General features: G+C 42.7%; 1 protein-coding gene across 4 annotated transcripts in view; it reads left to right on the top strand.

Annotated features, from left to right (window-relative positions):
- Positions 1-24,889, top strand: part of LOC121280378 (E3 ubiquitin-protein ligase RNF123) — a 420,925-nt gene that overhangs the window by 284,945 nt on the left and 111,091 nt on the right. For all 4 annotated transcript variants that reach the window (XM_041192326.1, XM_041192324.1, XM_041192325.1 and 1 more), the window contains 2 exons: positions 3,993-4,068; positions 18,327-18,411. In XM_041192326.1, coding sequence (XP_041048260.1) covers positions 3,993-4,068; positions 18,327-18,411 — 161 coding nt within the window. The remainder of the gene's footprint in view (positions 1-3,992; positions 4,069-18,326; positions 18,412-24,889) is intronic.

The raw sequence follows: 24,889 nt of genomic DNA, 5'->3' as shown, positions 1-24,889 counted from the left end.
ATAAGTTATTAATAGCTGCTTGGTAGTATAGAACTTGAGTAAAGTTGGAAAAGAGATTTTTTTATTCGTACAAAGCATGTGAGCGTTACTGGCTGGGCCAACATTTATTGCCCATCCCTAATTGCCCTTGTTCAGAACGCAGTTAAGAGTCAACCACATTGCTATGAATCTGGGGTCACATGTAGGACATTGGAAGGGTTTTTACAACAATTGGCAGTGGTTTCGTGGCCATCAGAAATCCCACCATGGTGGGATTTGAACCTGGGCCCCAAGAGCATTACCCTGGGTCTCTGGAATACTAGTCCAGTGACAATACCACAATGCCACCACCACCTCCCTCAGAAGCTTTTCGCCCTGCACTCATCAGGACAGATTTACAATAATACCAAACCTGATCAATCTGTCCTGATGAGCGCAAGACGAAAAGCTTTGACAGCAAGACTTTTTTTTCAGCAATAATTTGTTATTATTGTAGAAGTCTCTTCTAAAAGTCATGCACCTGAAACATTTGGTTCCCAACTTTGGTCACTCTGCAACTATATTTCCATAATGGCTATTGGATCAAACCCATTCATTTCTATCTGTGTTAGTGATTCATCTAAGTTATTGCGAATGCTTCATGCATTCAGATGTAGTGGCTTTATCTTTCCCAGAAATGCCAGTCTTTGAATTTCTCCAATCATGTTTCTGCCCGTACCACAACCGAAACTGCTCTGATCAAAGTCACAAATGAGAACTTGTGTGACTGTGACAAAGGTAAACCTTCCCTACTTATCCTTTTTTGACCTGTCTGCCGCCTTTGACATGGTTGACCACACCATCCTCCCCCAACACTTCTCCACTCATCCGGCTTGGTAGGGCTGCACCCGTGTGGTTCCATTCTTATCTATGTCTAATCATAGCCAGTGTATTGCTTTCAATGACTTTTCTTCCCACCCCTGTACAGTTACCACTGGTGTCCCCTAGGGATCTATCTACATACTGCCCCTCGGCAACAATATCTGAACAAACAGGGTTAGTTTTCCCATGTATGCTGAAAGCACTCAGCTCTATCTCACCACTACCTCTCCCACTCCTTCACTGTCTCTAAGTCGTCAGACTGCTTGTATGACATCCAGTACTGGATGAACAGAAATTTCCTCCAGCTAAACATTGGGCAGATTGAAGCCATTATCTCCAGCCACTGCTACAAACTAGGAGTTTCCTAGCTATCAACTCCATTCCAGTCCCTGGGAAACTTCTAAGGCTTAACTGGACTGATGGCAACCTTGATGTTTAAACTTGATAAATTACTGACCATATATCCACACTGTTACTGAGATCATCTATTTCCAACTCTGTAACATTGCCCCATCACCACCCCTGCTGTGCTCACCTGCTATTGAACTCCTCATCACACCTTTGTATGTTATTTGTAGACTTGTCTACTCCAATGCACTATTGGCCAATCTCCCAAATGCTACCCAACAAAACCTTGAGGTAATCCAAACTCTGCTGCCTATGTCCTTCCTTGCATCTAGTCCCCTTCAGGCATCACCTGCTGTGCTTACTATCCTATATTTGCTCCGATCAAACAATACCTTGAGTTTAAGATTCTCAGACTTGTTTTCAAGTCCTTCTTTGGCCTGAAGCTTCCCTATTTCTTTAATCTCCTCCAGCCCCACAACCCCTAATATACTTCCCCTCATCTAATTCTGGCCTCTTAAGCGGACCCAATTTTAATAGCTGCACCATTTGTGGCCGTGCCTTCAGCTGCCAGTGTCCTAACACCTGGAATTTCTCCTCTAAACCTCTTGATGTCTCTACCTTTCTTTTCTCTTTTCAGGCATTCCTTTAAAACCACCTCTTTGACCCAGCTTTTGGCCATTTGCCCTAATATCGTTTTGTGTGACTCCGTGTCCAATTTTGCTTGGCGACACCCCTGTAGAGTGCCCTGGGACATTTATTACATTAAAGGTGCTAGATAAATTTAAGTTGTCCTTAATGTTTTTGTGCTTTTCCCTGATGCCATCTTAGTCCCTCATGCCATACTATCTTTGTTAAGCATTCTGTCTTTTCCTGACCCTTGCTGCTTATTTTCAGACAAATTGCTATTCTGCTCTACAACCTTGAAATTTCTCTTACTGCTTTTGAACTTACCCTTGCCTGAGTTCTAAGAGCTAATCCCCTAATTCTGCATGATTGAATATTTAGTACCACCCTACCAACAAAGGATAGTAGAGGCAGAAATCCTCAACTCATTTAAAAGATGCCTGGATGTGCATCTCAAGTGCTGTAACCTGCAGGGCTACGGACCAAATGCTGGAAAGTGGGATTAGGTTGTGTGGCTTGTTTCTTGGCTGGCACAGACACGATGGGCCAAGTGGCCTCTTTCTGTGTTGTAAACTTTCTATGATCCTATATCCTTTCCTGACAGCATGTAATATCTAAGAGAACAACTTAGAAATTCTAATTTCAAGGCTTGAGAATCTGAATTTGACTCATTTTTCTCATTCATTATGCACTATGTGGTTTGAGTCTCACCCTAATCAGTATGCTGGGGCCTGTGGGTTAGTGGCAGCCTGTCTTTTGCCAGGTTTATATAGATGGGCACAAGTGGACCACCCATGTGCTCCAGTCCAACGGAGGAAGCACTGGGCTATGGACTGGTAAAAGGAAGGGTGTGAACTCCTCTTGCTTCAAATTTCTGTCTTGTTGATTGAATTCTATGATTTCTGACGGCATTGAGCATGTTCTGGTTACACATTAAGATTCTGAAGGTTATTGTCATTATTGATCTATGATCAGCCTTCAGAAATAGTCTATTGTGCTTATGACCAACAGTCAGAAGCTTAACCTCATCAGATTTCTCCTTTAAGTCTTTCAGCTGTTCAGATGATTTCCACTATCTGTTGGATAGTGAAGGTAAATAAATCGATGTGAAAGTCTTTTACTGGAGACTGGGCAACATGATATATTCTGTCATTGATCCGTTTCCCCAAATGGGCAAGAGAGAGGACAATTTGAGTTTAAATCCTTGCCTTACTTTCCCCAGGTCCTGTGTTTCTTCCATCAGACTGGAGTACAATCCTGGTCTACTTGTGCCAACCTGTATGAACCTGGCAAACAGCATGCTGTCAGTAGACAACATGCTGCACCTGCTGGGTTGGGAACTGGCCCACAAGTTGAGTCCCGAAGAAGTAAGAGTCTGTTCAGATACTCAATCCTTGAAATTAGTAGTTACAAGATGTTTCCTTAGATATTCCAGGCTGCCATGAAAGGATATGATAGGAGGGTGGTATTGAATATTCAATAGTTCAGGATTAGCTAAATTGCCGTTAGGTTTTTTTATTCTTTCACGGGATGTGGGTGTCACTAGCAATACCAGCATTTGTTGCCTTCCGTAACTGCCCTCAAAAAGGTGGTGGCGAGTCTGCATGCTGTGGCCCATCTGGTAACAGTGCTGTTAGAAAGAAAGTTCCAGGAATTTGACCCAACAACAGTGAAGGAACAGCGATATTGTTCCTAGTTAGGATGGCTGTGTAGTTTGGAGTGGAACGTGGAGCTGGTGGTGTTCCCATGCATCTGCTGCCCGTGTCCTTCCAGGTGTAGTGGTCGACAGGTTTGGAAGGGACTGTCAAAGGAGCCTTGGTGAGTTGCTACAGTGCATCTTGTGGATGGTACACACTGCTGCCACTGTGCTTCGGTGGTGGAAAAAGTTAATGTTTGTGGATGGGGTGCTGATCAAGCAGACTGCTTTGTCCTGGATGGTGTTGAGCTTCTTGAATGTTATGGGAGCTCCACACATCCAGAGAAGTGGGGAGTATTCCAGCACACCCCCGACTTGTGCCTTGTAGATGGTGGACAGGCTTTGGGGAGTCAGGAAGTCAGTGCTGATTCTCCTGCAGTGAATGGGGAAATAAAACTGCAAGTAGCTGTGGTGAAAGCTGCATGTCTTCATTGTATAATTATTTGGGATCCTGCCTAATCAATACTCATTTGCTTTTGCATAGCTGATAAACCAAGTGTTGAACCGAGTGACGGCTGAAAAGAATCTTTTTGACCGTGTTGTCAATCTACGCTTACCTGGTGAGTAGTATCATCTTTCATACTTTTTTCAAAAAGCATATTTGTGATGTTTATTCAGCGTATGTACTCTTGGTTTGGCTGGTGAGCTATTATCAAAACTGTTAGACTCACATCCATCGAACATTAACCACAGTAGAGCACTTAGCTGCTTGAAGCACATTGTCATTCTGATTATAGGACACTACTTGAGGATTGTGTGTAGGATTTTAGGATGTTAATGCCCCTACCTCAGTTAGGATTGTGTGTGTGCATAGCTTCCCCTACACCCCTAAAACCCTATTTTTGAGGGAGTTGGCCCAGGGTAAAGAAGAGAAGGGGGATCAGCAAGAGATTAGGAGACACCGTGGTTACAGGAAGAGTGGCTCTGGGAGGAGGGACAACTGGGTTTGGGAGGAGGGTGGGGGGAGGCAGGAGGTTTGGGGGTTGCTGGGGAGCTATGGAGGATAAGAAGGCACATTGGTGGGAGCTTCAGGAGAAGAAGGTGGCTCAGGATGGAAACAGAATGGGAGTCGGAGAGAAAGCAGAAGGGGACTCGGGAAGGAGAGGGGCATAGGGAGGTGGGAAATTGGGCCATGGAGGAGGAAGCAAGAGCTCTGCCGCAAACAATGAATGAACTTGGTCGGAATAAGACAGACACTCAAGGAGATGGTAGTAGTAATGTTTTTTAATGTTAAAATTAATTTATTGCTATTTTTTGTTCAGGTTTGCATGCAATGTGTGGTATTCTAGGTGAAACAATATGCATTGATCAATTGATTGCTGTGTAAATTACTCTGATAAGGGAATGAAAAATAATGTGAAGATATATCATTTGGATGTAGTCTGTTGAATAGATTTGGACTGGAATATGGAGTTCCCTTTAAACTATTCTAATTTGACCAGATTTCTAGAAAATTTGATTGTCTGCTAAAGGTCAAATCATTATGCAGGTTGTTGCTGGCTCTCACCGTTAAAATACCTCCTTGGCCTTTAGCCCGAATCCTACTATCCATGTGATCCTTTCCTTTTTATTCATTCATGTGACGTGGGTATTGCTGAGTCGGTATTACCCAACCCTTAGTTGCCCTTAAAGGGGTGGTGAGGTGCTGTCTGTGTGCTAAAGATCGTAGCAGTTTTGATACAACTTAGTGGCTTGCTAGGCTATTTCAGAGGCCAATTAAGAGTCCATGAAATTGCTTTTTCTCTAGAGTCACATAATAGGCCAGACTGGGCAAGAATGCCAGATTTCCTTACCTGAAGTACAGTAGTGAACCAGATGGATTTTTAACAACACCATTGCTAATACTAAACTTTTTATTCCAGATTAATTCAGTGAATCAAGGGGGAGGCAGTGGCATAGTGGTAATGTTCCCAGAATAGTAATTCATTGGCCCCGCCTAATGCTCTGGAGAGGCTGGTTTGAATCCCACAATGGCTGAGTTTTAAATTCAATTAATAAATCTGAAAATACAAGCTAGTCTTGTCAAAACCATTATCAGTTGCCGTAAAGACTCATCTGGTTCACAGATGTCCCGTTAGGGAAGGAAATCTGCCTTCCTTACCTGGTCTGGCCCACATGTGACTCCAGAAGCACAGAAATGTGGTTGATTCTGAAATGGCCCCTCAAACCATTCAGTTGTATTATACCGCTACAAAATCTACAAAAAGGAATGACCACATGGACTGCAACGGTTCAAGAAGGCAGCTCACCACCACCTCCTCAAGGGCAATTAAGGATGGACAATAAATGCCCACATCCCGTGAAAAAATAAAAAACAATTAACTGAATTTAAATTCCTGAGCTGCCATGGTGGGATTGAACTAGTGTCTCTGGATCATTAGGCCAGGCCTTTGGATTATTAATGTAGTAGCAGAGATTCTATGCTATATTCTCCTGTGTCTCTGTTGATGAGCATTAGCAATGTCTCACTCAGTATGAGTGCACTCCTGAGCTGACCAGTAAAGCCTCCAATCTCTGCTGACTGAGTTGACCCTGTGCTGAAAAGGGAATATTGCACCTGAGTTTAATGCCTCTGATAACTTTCTCAGCTGATTAAATGTTAAGATTTAGGGCAAATAACAGATTTAACACTGACTGTGATGTACTATTCAGTTGACAAGTTATTGCCTGCTCCCTATTGCGAGTCTATCATGAAGATGACCATGAGGTTAGCGCCATACATTGCTGGGACAATTGGAGTTTTCAAAACTGAAATTGATAGACATGTTGGATAAGGGGGAATCAAGGAATATCAGGTATGAATATCAGAAATGCAGGTAAATGAATTTGGGGTACAGATCAGCCATGATCTAATCAAATGGCAGAATAGATTTGAGTGGCTGGATAGCTGACTCCTTTTTGTATGAGTCAGTGCCTTTTGGAGCGGGAAAAGGACGAGTGGTGCGAGTTTTTTTTATTCTTTCATGGGATGTGGGCGGCACTGGCTAGGCCAGCATTTATTGTCCGTCCCTAATTACCCTTGAGAAGGTGTTAGTGAACTGCGTTGGTATTGATATTGGATGTCAAAAGGAGATGGTTAAATCCTCTCTTCTTAGAGATGGTCATTACTTGGCACTTGAGTGGCGCAAATGTAATTTGACACTTATCAGTCCAAGCCTGAATGTTGTCCAGGTCTTGCTGTGTATGAACATGGACTGCTTTAGTATCTGAGGAGACACAAATGATATTGAGCATCATGCGATCATCAGCGAACATCTCCACTTCTGACCTTATGATGGAAGGAAGGTCATTGATGAAGCAGCTGAAGATGGTTGTGCTGAGGACACAACCCTGAGAATCTCCTGCAGTGATGTCCTGGAACTGAGATGATTGACCTCCAACAACCACAACCATCTTCTTTTGTGCTAGGTATGACTCCAACCAGTGAAGAATCTTTCCCCAATTCCCATTGACTCCAGTTTTGCTACGGCTCCTTGATTCTGTATTCAGTCAAATTCTACCTTGATGTCAAGGGCAGTCACTCTCACCTCATCGCTTGAGCTCAGCTGTTTTATACGAGTATACAAAAATGAGGAGCAGGAGTAGGCCTTGAGCCTCCCCTGCTATTCAGTAAGATCATGGCTGATCTGATTGCAACCTCAACTCCACATTCCCACCTACCCTGATAACCTTTTATCCCCTTGCTTATCAAGACTCTATCTAGCTCAGCCTTGAAAATATTCAAAGACTCTGCTTCCACTGCACTTTGTGGAAGTGTTCCAAAAACTCATGACCCTCAGAAAAAATTTCTCCTCACCTCTGTTAAATGGGTGACCACTTATTTTTAGACAGTGTGCACTAGTTCTAGATTCTCCCACAAAAGAAAACATCCTTTCCACATCCACCCTGTCAAAACCCTTCAGGGCCTTATATGTTTCAATCAAATCAGCTTTTACCCTTGTAAACTCCAAAGGATACAAGCCTAGCCTGTCCAGCCTTTCCTCATAAGATAACCCTCCCATTCCAGGTGCAAACCTTCTCTGAACTGCTTCCAACGCATCTACGTCCTTCCTTAAATAAGGAGATCAATACTGCACATGGTACTCCAGATGTGGCCTCACTAATGCCCTGTATAACTGAAGCATAACCTCTCTACTTCTGCATTTAATTCCCCTCATAATAAATAATAACATTCTATTAGTTTTCCTAATTACTTACTGTACCTGCATACTAACCTTTTGCAATTCATGCACGAGGACCCCCAGATCCCTCAGCATCTCAGCTCTGCAATCTCTCACCTTCTTTATTTTTCTTGCCAAAATGGGCAACTTCACATTCTCTCACATTATACTCCATTTGCCAGATCTTTGCCCACTCACTTAATCTATTTATATCCCTTTGCAGCCTCCTTATGTCCTCTTCACAACTTACTTTCCTACTTATCTTTGTATCATCAGCAAATTTAGCAACCATCCTTCGATGCCTTCATCCAATTCAATTATATAAATCAATGAAGAGTGCAGGAAGACATGCCAGGAGCAGCACCAGGAATACCTAAAAATGAGGTGTCAACCTGGTGAAGCTACAACACAGGATTACTTGCATGCCAAACAGCTTAAGCAGCAAGTGATAAACAGAGCCAAGTGATTCCACAGCCAATGGGTTAGACCTAAATTCTGAAGTCCTGCCACATCCAGTCATGAATGGTGGTAGTCAATTAAACAAATCACTGCAGGAGGAGGCTTCTACAAATATCCCCATCCTCAATGATGTGGGAGCCCAGCACATCAGTGCAAAAGATAAGGCTGAAGCTTTTGCAACAATCTTCAGCAAGAAGTGCAAGGCAGATGATCCATCTCTGCCTCCCCTGGAGGTTCCCAGCATCACAGATGCCAATCTTCAACCAATTCGATTCACTTCACGTGTTATCAGGAAATGGCTGAAGGCACTGGATACTGCAAAGGCTATCAGCACTAACAACATTCAGGCAATAGTACAAAAGACTTGTGCTCTAGAACTTGCCACGCCCCTAGCCAAGCCCTTCCAGTACAGTTACAACACTGGCATCTACCTGACAATGTGGAAAATTGCCCAAGCAGGACAAATCCAACGCTGGCAATTATCGTCCCATCAGTCTACTCTCTATCATCAGTAAGGTGATGGAAGGAGCCATGAATAGTGCTATCAAGCTGCAATTGCTTAGCAATAACCTGCTCACTGACGCTCTGTTTGACCTCATTACAGCTTTGATTCAAACATGGATAAAAGAGCTGAACTTCAGAGGTGAGGTGAGAGTGACTGCCCTTGAGATCAAGGCAGCATTTGACCGAGTGTGGCATCAAGGAGCCCTAGCAAAACTGGAGTCATTGGGAACTGGGAGAAAACTCACTGCTGGTTGAAGTAATACCGAACAAAAAGGAAGACAGTTGTGGTTTATTACCAAGCGAGGTCCCCCGATTTGTTAACTTCCCAAACAGGGCCCCAATTTTTCTATGCCCCTGGGTGAGGAGGAATGAGCTGACTCCTATTCTTTATTTAACCCCTGGGGTTGGCCACAACAAGGTTAATCTACAAGTGATTCCTTCCGTCATGGATACCTTTTCCCAGTCCAAATATATTTGTTTTAGAAGGATCCAATTTAACCAGGCCTTCTTGAGTCAAAGAAAGAGTAAGTTTATTAGTTACTAAAAACCCTAGAAAAATAATAAAAATGGAACACACATACACATAAGAGAAGCTAAGAGTCCAAAAATAAAAGTTAAAAATGATAAATGAACCAGTCTTTGGCCTGTCCGTGGGGCATAGATGGCAATAGTTAAGTTGGGTGATTCCGGTAGAGCTGGCTTTGGCAGTTTAGCAGTTGGTTTGGAGACACTTGGTTCTGCAGGTTGGCTGAAGAAACTGTCCTATTTCCTTTTTGATTTGCTGAAGGCTTTGCTGAGCTTTTCCTCCTGCAACAAAGAGAGGGGGAGAGACTTTGCCTGTAACTGCAGGGGTGACTAATTGATCATCATCTTGCTGTCTCACACAAGCACACTAGCAAAGCTCTGCAGCTAGCTTTTTAACCCATTTTTCTCTGTTTATTCCTATAAGGGAAAAAAACCATGCCTTGCCCCGAGAGTCTGCTTTCTTTGATCTCCGACCATTTTGCACATTGAGATGTGACTCAACAGGAGATGGATTTTAGATACATGCTGAGACTTGCTAATCGATTTTTTTGTCTCTGCAACCACAGAAGATTAAAATTCAGTCTTTTGCACCTTTCCTATCTCCCTTTTACGTGTCCCTGCTTGAAGAAGGCCATGACACCTTTTCAGGTGTGACATTCCATGTTCTGTCAGGACAGGCTGGTCAGTTAATCCACATGGGAAATTTCCAGAAATGGTGAACATTGTGCAATCATCAGCAAACATCCCGCTTCTGACTTTATGATGGAAGGAAGGTCATTGATGAAGCAACTGAAGATGATTGGACCCAGGACTTTACATTATCAGCCACCTTTTGCTCAGTGTCCTTGCTTGTATTTCTTTATAAATACACAAGTCTTCCTTAAAAAGTTCAACATGCCCGTAAGTAATTTGTGGCTGTAATCCGCTTTTATGACAGGTTGTTAGAGGTCAATCATCTCAGTCCCAAGACATCACTGCAGAAGTTCCTCAGAATAGTGTCCTAGGTCCAATCATCTTCAGTTATTTCATCAATGACCTTCCTTCCATCATAAGGTCAGAAGTGGGGACGTTTGCTTGTGATTGCACAATGTTCACCATTCGCCACTCCTCAGATACTGAAGCAGTCTTTGTCCAAATGCAGCAATAGCTGGACTATTTTCAGGCTTCGGCTGACATGTGGCAAGTAACATTCACCCACACGAGTGCCAGTCAATGACCATTTCCAACAAAAGAGAATCTAACCATTGCCCCTTGACATTCAATGAAATCACCATCATTGAATCCTCCACTATCAACAACCTGGGGGTTACCATTGACCAGAACCTGAACTGGACTAGCCATATAAATACTGTGGTTACAAGAGCAGGTCAGAGGCTAGGGATCCTGCAGTGCATAAGTCACCGCCTGACTCCCCAAAGCCTGTCCACCATCTACAAGGCACAAGTCAGGAGTGTGATGGAATACTTTCCACTTGCCTGGATGAGTGCAGCTTCAACAACATCATAAAGCTTGAACCATTCAGGGCAAAGCAACCACTTGATTGGCACTCCATCCACAAACATTCCTTCCCTCCAGCACTGATGCACAGTGGCAGCAGCCTGTACCATCCACAAGATGCACTGCAGGAACTCACGAAGGCTCCTTAGACAGCACCTTCCAAACCCACGACCGCTGCTATCTAGAAAGACAAGGGTAGCAGACACATGGGAACACCACCAACTGGAAGTTCTCCAAGCCACTCAGCATCCTGATTTGGAAATATATCGCCATTCCTTCACTGTTGCTGGGTCAAAATCCTGGAACTCCCTAACAGCACTGTGGATGTACCTACACCACAGGGTCTGCAATGGTTCAAGAAGGCAGCTCACCACCACGTTCTCAAAGGCAACTAGGAATGGCCAATAATTACTGGCCTAGTCAGCAAGACCACATCTCATAAATGAGTATTAAGAAAAATCGTACAATGTTGAGGCCCAAGCACTGATCCCTGCGCACACCACTTGTTACATCTTGTCAACCAGAAAATGAACCATTTATGCGAACTCTGTTTCCTGTTAGCTAGCAAATCTTCAATCCATGCCAATATGTTACCCCTACACCATGAGCTTTTATTTTCCACAATAACCTTTGATGTAGCATCTTATCAAATGCCTTCTGGAAATCTGAGCACACTGGTTCTCCTTTATCCACAGCATATATTACTTCTTCAAAGTACTCCAATAAATTGGTTAAACATGATTTCCACCTCTCAAAACCATGTTGACTCTGCCAGATTACCTTGAATTTATCTAAATACCCTGCTCTAACATCTTTAATAATGGCTTCTAATATTTTCTATTTGACAAATGTTAAAGTAACTGGCCAGTAGTTCCCTGCTTTCTGTCTCCCTCCCTTTATGAATAAAGGACGTATGTTTGATATTTTCCAATCGAATGGAACTTTCCCCAAATCTAGGCAATTTTGGAAAATTAAAATCAGTGCATCAACTATCTCATTAGCCACTTCTTTAAGACCCTAGGATGATGTCCATCAGGACCCAGGGACTTATCAGATCACAGCTCCAGCAATTTGCTCAGTACCACTTCCCTGGTGATTGTAATTTTCTTGAATCCCTCCGTCCTTTCCAATTCCTGATTTACAGTTATTTCTGGAATGTTACTCAGAAATGTATTGTATCCTCTATAGTGAAGACCGATGCAAAATACTTGTTCAGTTCACCTGCCATCTCCTTATTTTCCAATATTAATTCCCCAGACTCACTTTCTATAGGACCAATGCTCACTTTGTTCACACTTTTTAAAAATATCTGTAGAAACTCTTACTACCTGTTTTTATATTTCAAGCTAGCCTTCTCTTGAATTATGATTTTCCCCCCTTATTAATCTTAACATTCTTTGCTGTTTTTTACATTCTGTTCAATCTACTAACCTGCCACCCATCTTTGTGCAATTAATTATATGCTTTTTCTTTAAGCTTGATACTGTCTTTAACTTTTTAGTTAACCATGGATGGTGGGACCTCCCCTTGAAATTTTTCTTTCTCGCTGCAATATATCTATACTGTGTATTCCGTAATATCCCTTTATATGTCTTCCACTGCATCTCTACTGACCTATCCTTTAACCTAACTTTGACCATGTTTAGACCAATGCTGTAGCGAGGTCAAGAGCTGAATGGCCCTGGCAGAACTCAAACTGACTGTCAGTGAGTTGGTTATTTCTGAGTAAACACTACTTGATAGCACTGTCAACCACTTGTTCCATCACTTTGCTGCTGGTCGAGAATAGACTGATGGAGTGTTAATTGACCGGGTTGGATTTGTCCTGCTTTTTGTGTCCAGGACATATATTTGGGCAATTTTCCACATTGTGGGGTAGATGCCAATGTTGTAGCTGTACTGGAACAGCTTGGCTAGGGGCCCAGCTAGTTCTGGAGCACAAGTCTTCTGTACTATTGCTGGAATGTTGTCAGGGCCTGTAGCCTTTGCAGTATCCAGTGCGTTCAGATGTTTCTATGTATCACGTGGAGTGAATCAAAGTGGCTGAAGACTGGCATCTGTGATGCTGGGGACCTCCAGAGGAGGCCAAGATGGATCATTCACTTGGCGTTTCTGGCTAAAAATGGTTACAAATGCTTCAGCTTTGTCTTTTGCACAGTGGTAAAAAGAGACTTTTCTCATCCACTTATTATCCTTCCTAGAGCATAGATTTGGTAAATGGTCTCTCATTTGTTACCTCAATAACAATAAAAAGCCTTTCCCCTTCTGATTAAGTGTTATATTTTTGTCTCGTGGATAGATCAAGTAATCTCACATCTTTTCTGACCGGAGTGATATTTAGTGTCCAACTTCGCTCCTGCCCTGTCAGGTAGCACTCTTGCTAAACCAAGATTGACTGACTACCCATCTTCCCTATCCCATTCCACTGTAACACTCCACCAATTGGCATCACTTACAATCTCCTGATGACTTTTGTTGAACTTCTGCCCAGTTGCCCCTCAGCCAGCTTACCCCTCATGTCTGTTGCCTACCCCTATCCATGCTTTTGCTGGCTCCAGATTTGGCTATTCCAGTACTTGCCTGGCCTGCCTCTTGCCTTCCATCAGCTGTAAACTTGAGCTCATCCAAATGTCTGCTGCCGAAATCTTAACTCTCACCAAGTCTTGTTCACCCATCAACCCTGTGCTCAGTGACCTACACTGACTTCCAGTTTACCAAAGCTTCAAATTTAAAACTTACCAACTCCTCCAATTCTTCCATTTAAATCTTCCAATCCTTATGAAAAAGACTTGCATATATATAGCACCATTTGTAACCTCAGGATGTTCCACCACTGAGAGGCGTGCCTTCAGCTGCTTAGGCTCTAAGCTCTGGAATTTTTCCCCCTCTTCACCTCTCTGTCCTCTTTTAAGATGCTTCTCGAAACCTGTCTCTTTGAATAAGCATTTGGTCACCTGCCCTAATATCTCCTGATGTTACTTGGTGTTTGACTTAATCTGATTATTCTTCTGTGAAGCACCTTTGGATGTTTTACTACATTAAAGGTGTTGTAACTAGCAGGACACTCCAATCCTGAAGTGTATAACACCAGTGCATGCTATATTAAAACTTTTCATCAGCCTACCATATTCGGGTATGTTCTTGAATAGCCTGTAGAAGCAATGATTAAACTGACATGAAACTTGGTGTAAAATTCTGCAAAAAGTGTTATGATCCCCACAGAGACTTATAACTTTAAATAAGAGGTTTGCATTCCCACTGACTGACTAAAAGGATCGCACGTAATGATTTCAAGCTTTAAGACTTAACTCTAACAAACAAACTAAAAGCAAAAGAACTAAACACTATTTAGTAGCCATCTAATACTCTCAACTACAGAAAAGATATCCTCACCTTTAACTTTTTAACATGACCAAAAACTCCACGGCACAGTTATACTTAACTGCCTGCTAAGCGCAGATTTGCAGTTTTCATCGGAACCATTCCAACTCCCAGCTTCCAACTGGTTTGCTTCACTCCAAGTCATAACATCAAGTGACCTTCAAAAGATACTTCTCTCAGTTTTTGGAGAACTCCCAAACTGAACAGCAGCAGTAAGGCTCACTCCGGCAACAGGCCAGGTAGCTTGGTTACCATGGGAAGGCTCACTCCGGCAATTCTTTCCTCCTACCCCCACACCCTCTCCCTCTGTCACACCAGAATGAATCTTCCGGATTTCTTAGATTGCCCCAGGATGTATCTCTTTGACCAGAGACTGTCTTCGCTTCCACATTCTGACCACACTAGCTGCAGTCCTTTTTTCCTGTCTGTTAGATCTCTCTCTCTATCTATCTCTCTCTCTATCTATCTATCTATCTCTCTCTCTCTCTCTATCTCTTGTCTCTTTCTGTCCTAAATCCCAGAGACAGAAAGTCTGCCTGCAGTCAGCTCCAGCTCCTGCCTTTCAGGTGTGAACGTTTTGCACCTTGCTTTCAGTAACTGTTGATTTTGAAGGTGTTGGATGTAGTTTGTTAGGTCTCATTAAGGTACTCGTAGTCTTAGCTAGTTCAACAGTAAGTATTTATTAACTACTAGAAACTATATACATACAATAAAGGTCCAAGCCAGGAGCTGTCTCCATGCTTGCCTCCATACACAGCTCTATCCAACAGTACACTGACTCCTAGGTGCAGATCAGGTGTTCTCTTACATCACTCTGTGGGCGTTGCTGTACTCAGCCCCACATTAACTTTTTATGTATCAGATCCTTGTACTACACCTCCACCCAAGTTTTTACCCATTGCCTAAGGAGGCCTTATAATTATTCCATATCTTGTTCTCACGACTGTTGGAGGAGTGGTAGGCTCTATTGCTGCAGGTAAACTTTGTAAAGTTAGAGATTGTTCTGATATCTGGGTGTCTGTTCACCCTCTTTTTCTGTTCTTTGGCATTGAATCGCTCTTTGTCGATTCCCCAATTGTAGTGATAGATGGCAGTTGGTTTATCCCGTTCTTTTATAGGGTGGAAGAACTTTAGGTTGTCTCTGGTGTTTTTTTTCTCCTGTTCCTTTGTGCAGCTCTCCATGATGCAAGCTGGGATGGACGATGTCACTTCCTGTTGTGAGGATGTGACTTGGTAATAAGCTCTCCTTTGCGTTTGGCTGTGTGGTGTACTGTCATTAATAATTGCCTGCTACTTGATTCCAGCATTGCTTAAAGCACCGTCATGCTGGCTGGAGAATGCAGTGTCTACCCTGTGGTCTCAGGGTTTATTTCTCCAACTGAAGCTGAAAGTTAAGGCTCTTCTTATTGCTGGTTCCACTCTTGACTGTTATCTACTCAAGGTGTCGTGATAACCATCTGAGTGGTGGGCTGGCCTGACCAATGAGGAGCTAGTTATGGATGACATACATCAGCTGGAAGATTTGTTTGCCACCAAACCTTAATTGTTCCAGAATCATGCCTATGACTGGAAGCCTGATTCCTCCGGAACCCTAAAGTGGTGTATCTGTCCGTAGCCAGAGGGGTCTCAGCCACAGTTCTTTGTCCATTAGGACCATAATACTGGCTTCCGTGTCTAATTTAAAATTTGTGAGCTGGCCATTAACCGAGATGTCCGCATTCCAGAACGAAAATCCAGATTCTTTGACCTCGCCCAAAAAGCATGGTTTTGTGTCTTCTTGGTGTGCTCTCTTGACCTCGTGAATCCTCTTCTGACCTTTGGTGCATTTTGATGTTTTGGCTTTGCACACCTTCCCGAAGTGTACTATTTGGTTACATTGAATGCATTGGGCTGAAATTGTCTGACATCGATCACCCCTGTGGGGGGAGGGGGGTTTCCGCAGCACTGGTATGGTCGCTCTACTGATCAGTTAGGGTATTGCTTCCCTTGGTCTGGAGTGTCCCTGTTTCTGTGCTATTTCACTAACTGGACAATGGGGTTTACTTTGTACCACGGTTTGCTTTCTCCACTTAATATGGATCTGTACTACAAACGGATTTCAGATTGCCTGACAATCTGGTGGTTTTCTCAAGGGTTAGAGCGTCATTCATTTGAAGCCTGTATGAGACTGCGTCATCCACCACTCCTACAACTATTCTATCCCTGATTAGCTCAGATTTCAGGTTCCTGTAATCACAAAATTCAACCAATCTGTATAGCTCATTAATGAAGGAGTCAACATGTTCTCCTGGCTAATATAATATAAAAGCAAAATACTGCAGATCCTGGAAATCTGCAATAAAAACAGAAAATGCTGGAAAAACTCAGCAGGTTTGACAGCATCTGTGGAGAGTTTGACAGCGTCTGAGGAGAGAGAAATAGAGTTAACATTTCAAGTCTATTTGACCCTTCTTCAGAGCCCCTGGCTGCTGGACACGTTTATTAAATTTAGCCCTTTCGAGGATCTTATTACTTCTGAAGTTAAAATAATTGTCGAATGATTCTAAATCTTCATCAGATTTTGCAGATGATTTGTTGATTTCTTGCCTAACTCTTGTAGTGTTGGTTATCGTCTTTTTATCCAGACCTGAAGCAATCATGCACCTAAGGAATCCCTTTCTCTGAAGTCCCCAATGTTATGATTGAGCTAGGCCTTGTTCAAGACCAAATTGATCTGAGAGAGTGGATTTCTGATCCGTGGTTAAAATTTTTAAATTGCAAATTCAACTTTAACATGTTTCCATAAATCCAAGATGGCACTGCTGTACACTTCTGCACAAATGCTTTTCCTGCACTTGCTGGTTTTGGCGGGCTCCTGCAATAATGGCATTCGGCATCTCAGTGTTTAAATCTTTTCAACAATAGCTGCCGGCATTGACTGGCTAGAGTCTTGCCTGCTTTAGCACAATATTCTCAGGTCTTGGAAGCATCGAATCCCAGGTTTTGCTGAGTTTTTAAAGCTGCCTACTCAGTCATGATTAATTTTTAATTAATTATCTTTTTTTGTTTAGAGTGAGCTCAGCCAGCACATGTTCAGGCACCGACACGGGAATTGAGTTTCTCAAACTGCAATTTATGTGGCAATTTCCGACCACTGCAGTATTTAACTTTTTTTAGGACTACTCCTTCTGTCCAGGAATTTTTAATTTTTAGTTCACCCCTGCTAGGCCTGATGACTCTGCACGTTTTTGGTTTTGAAGCTGGACCTCCACAGGATTCAATAGAGTCTTCTGCTGCCATGAGAATTTAATTTTTGTCTTCAGCTTCCAAAACTTTCTTTGGAGCTGTTCTGTAGCGATTTCCTTCTGCACATTCGCTTCTTGAGCTTTTTTTAAGGTCATAATGCTTCTTTGATTTTTCTGCCAGTTTTCCAGGATTTTAATTTTCTTCTGCAGTCTCAGCAAGGTTTTGAGTTGTTCCATTCGCTGCCACCATGTTGTAAGATGTTGGGCTTGGTTCATTGGGTCTTAGGCACTCGTAATCTTAGGTAGTTCAACAGTAAGTATTTATTAACTACGAGAAACTATATACGTAGGTACAGTAAAGGTCCAAGCTAGGAGCTGCCTCCATGCTTGCTTCTGCATACAGCTCTGTCCAACACATGACACCTAGGTGCAGGTCATGTGTTCTCTTACATCACTGTGTGGGGATAAGGGGCTCCTTTTGGCCTTGCTTGTGCAGTACACACATCTGACAGTTCACTATCATGTCCTCAATTGCCCTGGAAACACCTGGCCACCAGCAGTTGATTGGGTCAGTGCCCTGAACTTGTTCATGCCCAGATGGCCTGGTGTATTTATTTGAAGGATCTCTGGCCGAAGGGAAACTGGGATGACCAGCCGCTCATTATAGATCAGGAGATAGTCAATGACAGTGAAGTGTTTTTGTTGTTTGAACCAAGTTTTCATTGTTTCACCACTTTGTCTCTGTTGTGGCCACCCTTGTTGGCAGTAACAGCGGATGTGGGCACACTCCTCATCTCGCATTTGTTCCTGGTGAATCTGATGGAGTTTACTTGCAGTCACCAGCAGGTATCCCCTTGTCAATTGGAAGCATATTTCAAGAGCCTCAATCAGATTGACATCCTGTTTTATCAAAAGGTCCACTAATGCCTCCTGCTCCATACAGGTACGTTGTGGGTGCTCCCAACTGTTGGGTCACCAATGATGTAGATATGTGTAGAATGCTGGAGACTGGGAGAAAATGGAGGAAATTAATATATTGTCTATGTTTCTTTCCACCTCTTACTGCAGGATTGGAGAGCGTGGATCATTACCCAATCCTTGTAGCTGTGACTGGAATTCTTGTCCGAATCCTGGTTGACTCTGATGTTCAAGGGTAAGAAACAGTGGTAAAAGCAAAATACTGCGGATGCAAGTGGAAAGTTTAAGAAACAGTGAGACATGGTTGAACAGTAACAATGTTGAGCCTTGATGTGACACTTTAAATGGTCAAGTGTTGACCACTCTTGCTCATGTTTTATTGCCCTATTTAAACAGGTTTACGCAAGTCATCCCAATAAAGCCAATTGCTCATTAAGTCCTAGTTAAAGAGCAAGCTGGACAAACCTGGTTTGAGATAAACCTGAGGTTTGGGTTCACTATTCATTGTGTATTCTGAAAATGAGTTTTATGAAGACCAATCAAAATATCAGAGCTTTAACAGAGCCCTGATAGAAACAATGGCAGACTGGCAGTAGGTTCAACTCCATTCCTCTTATTAATTTGTTTTAAAGCTTCCTTAAAAATGATTGCGCTTTTTGGACTAAGATTTGCACACTTCATATCTACATCAGTGAAATGCTCACTGTTTTATTGTCTGCATACTGCCGGTTACTGCACTTCAAAGTAATTCACTGGATCTGAAGTGCTGTGAGGCTTCGCCAACTATTTTGAATGATATTTGATAATCAGAAAGCAACATCTTGTCCAGCCAACCATTGGAGAGATTACTGGACAGAATGGCATAAATGACTCTGTCCATAGAATATATTCCCATGTTAAAATCCTCCCTTTTCTTCAGGCACAAAACACATACCTTTACCACACAAGACTAATGTATTAATATGTATGTTTGCATCAGCTTGAATGAAGAAGCTAGCAGGAACCAAGAAAGATTCAATAAGTACCAAATAAGTATTCTACCGCTGACTAAAGCCCTTCGTGGGTCAATGTTGTCTGCCTGCTGTGCACAATTCAGTAATCACTGTTTTTAATTTTTTTAATTTATTCATTCATTCATGGGATATGGACATCTCTAACAGTGTGTGACATGGCTGCAGTATGTAGCATCTACAAGATGGAGGGAGTGAGTCTTTAAAGTATTGGATGGGGTGCCGATCAAGAGGGTTGTTTTCTCCTGGAAAGAGTCGAACTTCTTGAGTGTTGTTGGAGCTCACTCATCCGGGCCAGTGGAGAGTATTCCAACACTCTCCTGACTTGTTCATTGTAGGTTGTGGAAAGACATTTGGGAGTCAGGAGGTGAATCACTCGGCATACAATTTCCAGCCTTTTACCTGCTCTTGTAGTCACAGCATTCATACGCCTAGTCCATTTAAGTTTCTGTTTGACATCTCACAATGTCGGTGGTTGGGATTTGACAATGGCAATCCTTTAAATGTCATGGGGAGATGGGTAGACTCTCTCTTGTTAGAGATAGTCATTTCCTAACAGTGTGAAGCACACATGTTATTTGCCACATATCAACCCAAACCAGAAGATTGTCCAGGTCGTGCTGCATGTGGTACAGATCTTTTTATTATCTGCAGAATTAGGAATGGAGCTGAACCCCAGAGGGAGGTAAGAGTGATTGACCTTTCAAGTTTTTGACTGAATGTGGCGTTAAGGAGCTCTAGCAAAATTGAAGTCAATGGGAATCACCTCTCCTCAAAGGATGTTGGTTGTACAATCATCAGTGAACATCCCCACTTCTGACTTTAAGTTGGAGGGAAGGTCATTGATGGAGTGACATGGCTAGGCCGAGGACACTACCCTGAGGAATTCTTATAGTGATATCCTGGGGCTCAGGTGATTTGCCTTCAACTATCACAGCCATCTACCTTTGTGGAGAGTTGATTCCCATTGTCTTCAATTTTGCTAGAGCTCCTCAATGCTGCATTCAGTCAAAAACTGCCTTGATATCAAGGGCTGTCGCTTTTGCCTCCCCTGTGGAGTTCAGCTCTTTTGACCATAATTGGACCAAGGCTGCAATGTGGCTTGGTGCCAAATGGAACCTAAAGTAAACATCACTGAACAATTTATTGGTGAGTAAGGGCAGTTTTATACTGTTGACAACACCTCGCATCACTTTGCTGATGATTAAGAAGCAGCTGATGATGCAGTAATTGGCTGGATTGGATTTGTCCTGCTTTTTGTGGGCAGGCCGTACTTACAAAATTTTCCATTTTGTAAGGTAGCTGCCACTGTTGTAGCTGTACTGGAACGATTTGGCTGGAGGCACAGCTATTTCTGGAGTACAAATCTTCAACACTAAAACTGTAATGTTATTGGGGCCCATAGCCTTTTCTGCATCCGACAGCCACCTCTTGAAGGAATAAAATTAGCTGAAAACTGGTATCTGCGACGTTGTTGAGGCTCAAGGGGAGATGGATCATCCACTTGGCACTTCTGGTTGAAGATGATTGTGAACGCTCCAGCCTTGTTTGCTGCCCTCTCATGCTGGGCTCTATCATCATTGATGTTGGGGATGTTCATGGAGCTGCCTCCTTCCGTTACTTGTATATCTTTTCCATTGCTCGCACAATCCATCCATGATGATGAACTCTATCATTTTTCTTACTGCAAAGTTAAACCTATGTTACTTGCAAGAGAGGAAGGGATAAATAGATATGTAAGATTTTCTACAAGTCTGGTGCTCTGTGGAAGATTAGAATTGATACATCCCTAGTTTCCTTTTCTATTTCTTTTAATACCCTCAGACGTAAGCTGTCTGATCCCTGGAGATTTATCTGGCTTCAATCACTTTAATTGAAACACAGAATCAAAATGGATAATCTCCCAAATTTTTTCCTCTTCATTAAGCTCCTTTTGTCAGCGTTAATGCATCCAGATTGAATAGGCATTTCAGAACATTATCCGTGTAAACTTTGAATTGCATTATTTTCTGCAAGTACCCTTGATGTGTGAATAAAACAAAGATATTCCTTAAAGATGACTAAATGCTGTTGAACCTGACTGCTTGATGTAGAGTCTCAGCCTGTCACAATTTGCCGATATTTCCTTTATGAGATGAGCTCTTAGCTGAGGCTTAAACAACACTCTCAGGAAAATGTTGCTACAATAGTTCTGGCAACTTCCGTTGCATATGGACAGCAGCCAATGCATTGATGCTGCTGTTGCAGTGAGTGAATGCAGGAGTAACCATGTTGGGGTAATGCTGTGTAAAAAAGTTTGCAGTGAAATGCTGCCTGGATTTAAAATAAAGGCTAGATACTAGGTCATGACAGAGCGCTCCATTTACTGCTGTAATTGTGTAGCCCATCAAGACTGTTGTGAAGGAATTCAGTTGCAGTTCTTTTGCATTTGAGGGATATTGTAGCGGATTTAAATTGGTGTCTCCGACACTGCACCAAGCTGAACATAGAAATGATGTAATTCTTGAATCCAGCAGCTGCACTGCGACTGTTGCAATTGGAGCCCTGATGAAGGTCCTACATGTTCTTGCTTTGTGACATAAGGTATAGACTTGTCCTTGCAACAGTGTCTGTAACCCTCCAGCTTTCTATGGTAGTGGGTATGGTTGCTGTCAGTAAGATAATGCAACAAAGGAATCACAATCAACAAAGTAAATTAAGTACAAGTCATCAACTGATCGACTAAAGTTGTAAAACAGGAGCCTCTGGTGAAGAATAAAAAAACGGAAAATGCTGAAAACAATCAGCAGGTCAGGCAGCTTCTATAGAAAAAGAAACCGAAATGAAAATATTAACTCTGTTTTTCTCTTTATAGGCACTCTCTGACCTGCTGAGTGTTTCTAACACTTCCTGTTTTAGATTTCCAGCATCTGCAGTATTTTGCTTTTTGCCTTCCTTCGATGAATGGATCTTTTCAAGATTATGAACCACATCCCCTTGCCATTCATAAATCATCTGAATTTCTCGCTGTTCTTTGGCTCTCCTCTGTTGTTACCCACCATTCCCTGGCTAAGTGACATGTTTACAGGCTATTGCCGATGCTTTAGAGAGGTGCAGGAGCAGACTTTGTGTGCACTTTACTGGTGATTGCCTCGCTCTGCTCAGAATTTTTCTGCTGGTGGGGCTGAGTGACTAGCTGTGGCTGTTTAGTATTATACCATTCTGTGTCAGAGGTGTGGAATTTACCTGCTTCAATTTCTCCCTACGGCTGGTGATTCCTTTATCTAATGGGTGGCTCACTATCTGCTGTTTTTTCTGGATTTAGTTAAAGATTTTGTCACCTGTTCGTATCAAAACTGTACCTCATTTTGTTCCCTTCACACAATGCTCCTGTCTACATAGAAACCACCATCGCACATTGTGCATTAGAGCTCTGCAGCACTCCTGTGTGGTTGTTGCTAATGAAGACAGTGCTGTTAGGAATGGGACAATACTGACACCAGTATCCTCCTTCCCCTCACCCCTGAAAGTGTTGACCCCTTGCTGGAGTTCAGATCCACAGGTGCTAGTGCCCTCTGGTACTTCACTCAGTTATTCATCTGTAAGTCTCAATGTTGAGTGTTGTCAGGTGGGAGAACGAGACAGCTTGACCCTGGTTATATTTGAGAGGACGGGCATCACAAGACAGCTTGACCCTGGTTATACTGGGGAGGGTGGGCATCACGAGGCAGCTCCCCCCTGGTTATACTGGGGAGGGTGGGCATCACGAGGCAGCTTGACCCTGGTTATACTAGGGAGGGTGGGCATCACAAGGCAGCTCCATCCTGGTTACACTGGGGAGGACGGACATCATGAGACAGCTCCCTCCAATTATACTGGGGAGGGCAGGCATCACGAGACAGCACTGATTATAATTGGTTGGGCGGGCATCAGGAGGCAGCTCCACCTTGATTATAATGGGTGAAACTGTCAACATCATTAATCATCTTCCCTATTATTTATTTTTGGTAAATTTTTAAATCCTTCAAGATGAAGCATGTAGCAACAACAAACTTGTATTTATGTAGTGCCTTTAATGTAATAAAGCATTCTAAAGTGCTTCCCAGGAGCATTATAAAGCAAAATTAGACACTCAGCCAAATAAATTGATATTAGGGCAGATGGCACAAAGCTTGCTGAGAGGCTTCAAGCTGCATTCTAAAGGAATTCAGAGAGCCTGGAGAGGTTTGGCGAGGGAATTTTAGAGCTTAGGGCAGAGGCAACTGAAGGTACGCCCACCGCCATTCTGTGGCCTGAGAGAGACTTCCCATTACAGTAAACTCTGCTCCATAGGCAAAAGCCAGATAATGGAGTGGAAAACATGATCCTCAATTTCCAAGTGCTATGTGGCAGTTACATACTGAAATAGGTTTCTTCTCCCAAGCCCTTCTCAATGGACAGTTATTTTTAGTTTTCTGATTAGATAGGTACAGAGTAGCTGAACTCATAAATTGTGAAATTTGAGAATTTCAAGAGGTGAACTGTGAGTCTTTAGTTGCCTGTTAATGACCATCTACAGAAACTGACAAAGGATCAGTTAGGTAACTAATGAGATAGGAGCTTATAATTTATACAAATACCCTTGTACAGAATCCATTCCTGCTAATTTCACAAATGGCAGAGTTGATTGCAGGCATTCTGTATTTTTTGTGTCAGATTGAAAGAATATTTTGAGCTGACCACTGATCACTCAATTGTAGTTGGGACTACTATAGACCTCAGAAGGAGTTACAATTGGAGTAGCAGATTTCTCTTATCTTCGACTCAAGGCGTGATAGCAGAGCCCTGGTATGGTTCCTCAGCTAGAGAGCTCAAGGCCAACTCGAGTCTCTGCCTACATGTGGCTTAGCATGTATGTAACAACTGCTAATGCATTATCTGGTCTGCATGCTGCCTGGCCACTCTGTGTCCTATGCCATTGATCCCTCAAATCAAAGCCACCAAAATAAATTGGCCCAGATTTTGTGGTCAGCAGCTGAGTGACGGCGCTCACCACTGATCCCATTGAAAGCTTCCCACAAAGACATAGCAATCTCTGGCATGGATATCCTCTTTCCTGTGTCACGCTCACACATATGAACTAGAAATATGAAATTATAAGCCTGAAATAGACACTTTTCTGTAACACAAAATGGATTTGAGAGGGCAGTTGACCTCTTTCCTTGCCAATACACGTGGAACTATAAGAACACGAAGCTAAAATCTTAGCAAAGTCATTAAAATGCAAACAACCCTTCCTGTGATAATGACTGCATCTCTCCAACTAATTAAAAAGACAGGGCTCACTATACTGTTATAGCCTCTTCGATTCCAAACTTGAAATCCAGAAACAATGGGTACGAATAGCTCTATTTTATCAAGATGGGATGTGGATGAGTCATATCTGGATTCCGTTGTCTGTCAATGTCCTAATCATCCAATATTAATGAGGGTAATGGGAAGAGATGCTCTAGTTACACAACAGAGGCAAAGTTTCTGATGAGGGTTTTAATAAGGCATATTCTAGTCAGACAGGCAGAAACATCCATGCAAAGGGAAAAGACCCTGCCTAAGAAAACCTGCTCTTAGTCCACATGGAGGCAGAGACTCAAGTTGGCTTAGAGCTCTCTACCTGAGGAACAGTACCAGGGCTTTGAAGATAAGAGAAATCTGTGAACATAAAACCAACACCGAATTTGTTGTTCT

The sequence above is a fragment of the Carcharodon carcharias genome, chromosome 7 (assembly GCF_017639515.1).
Source record: "Carcharodon carcharias isolate sCarCar2 chromosome 7, sCarCar2.pri, whole genome shotgun sequence".
Lineage (NCBI taxonomy): Eukaryota > Metazoa > Chordata > Chondrichthyes > Lamniformes > Lamnidae > Carcharodon > Carcharodon carcharias.
Note: the sequence above shows the minus strand (reverse complement) of the source record. Positions and strands in the feature narration are given on the sequence as shown.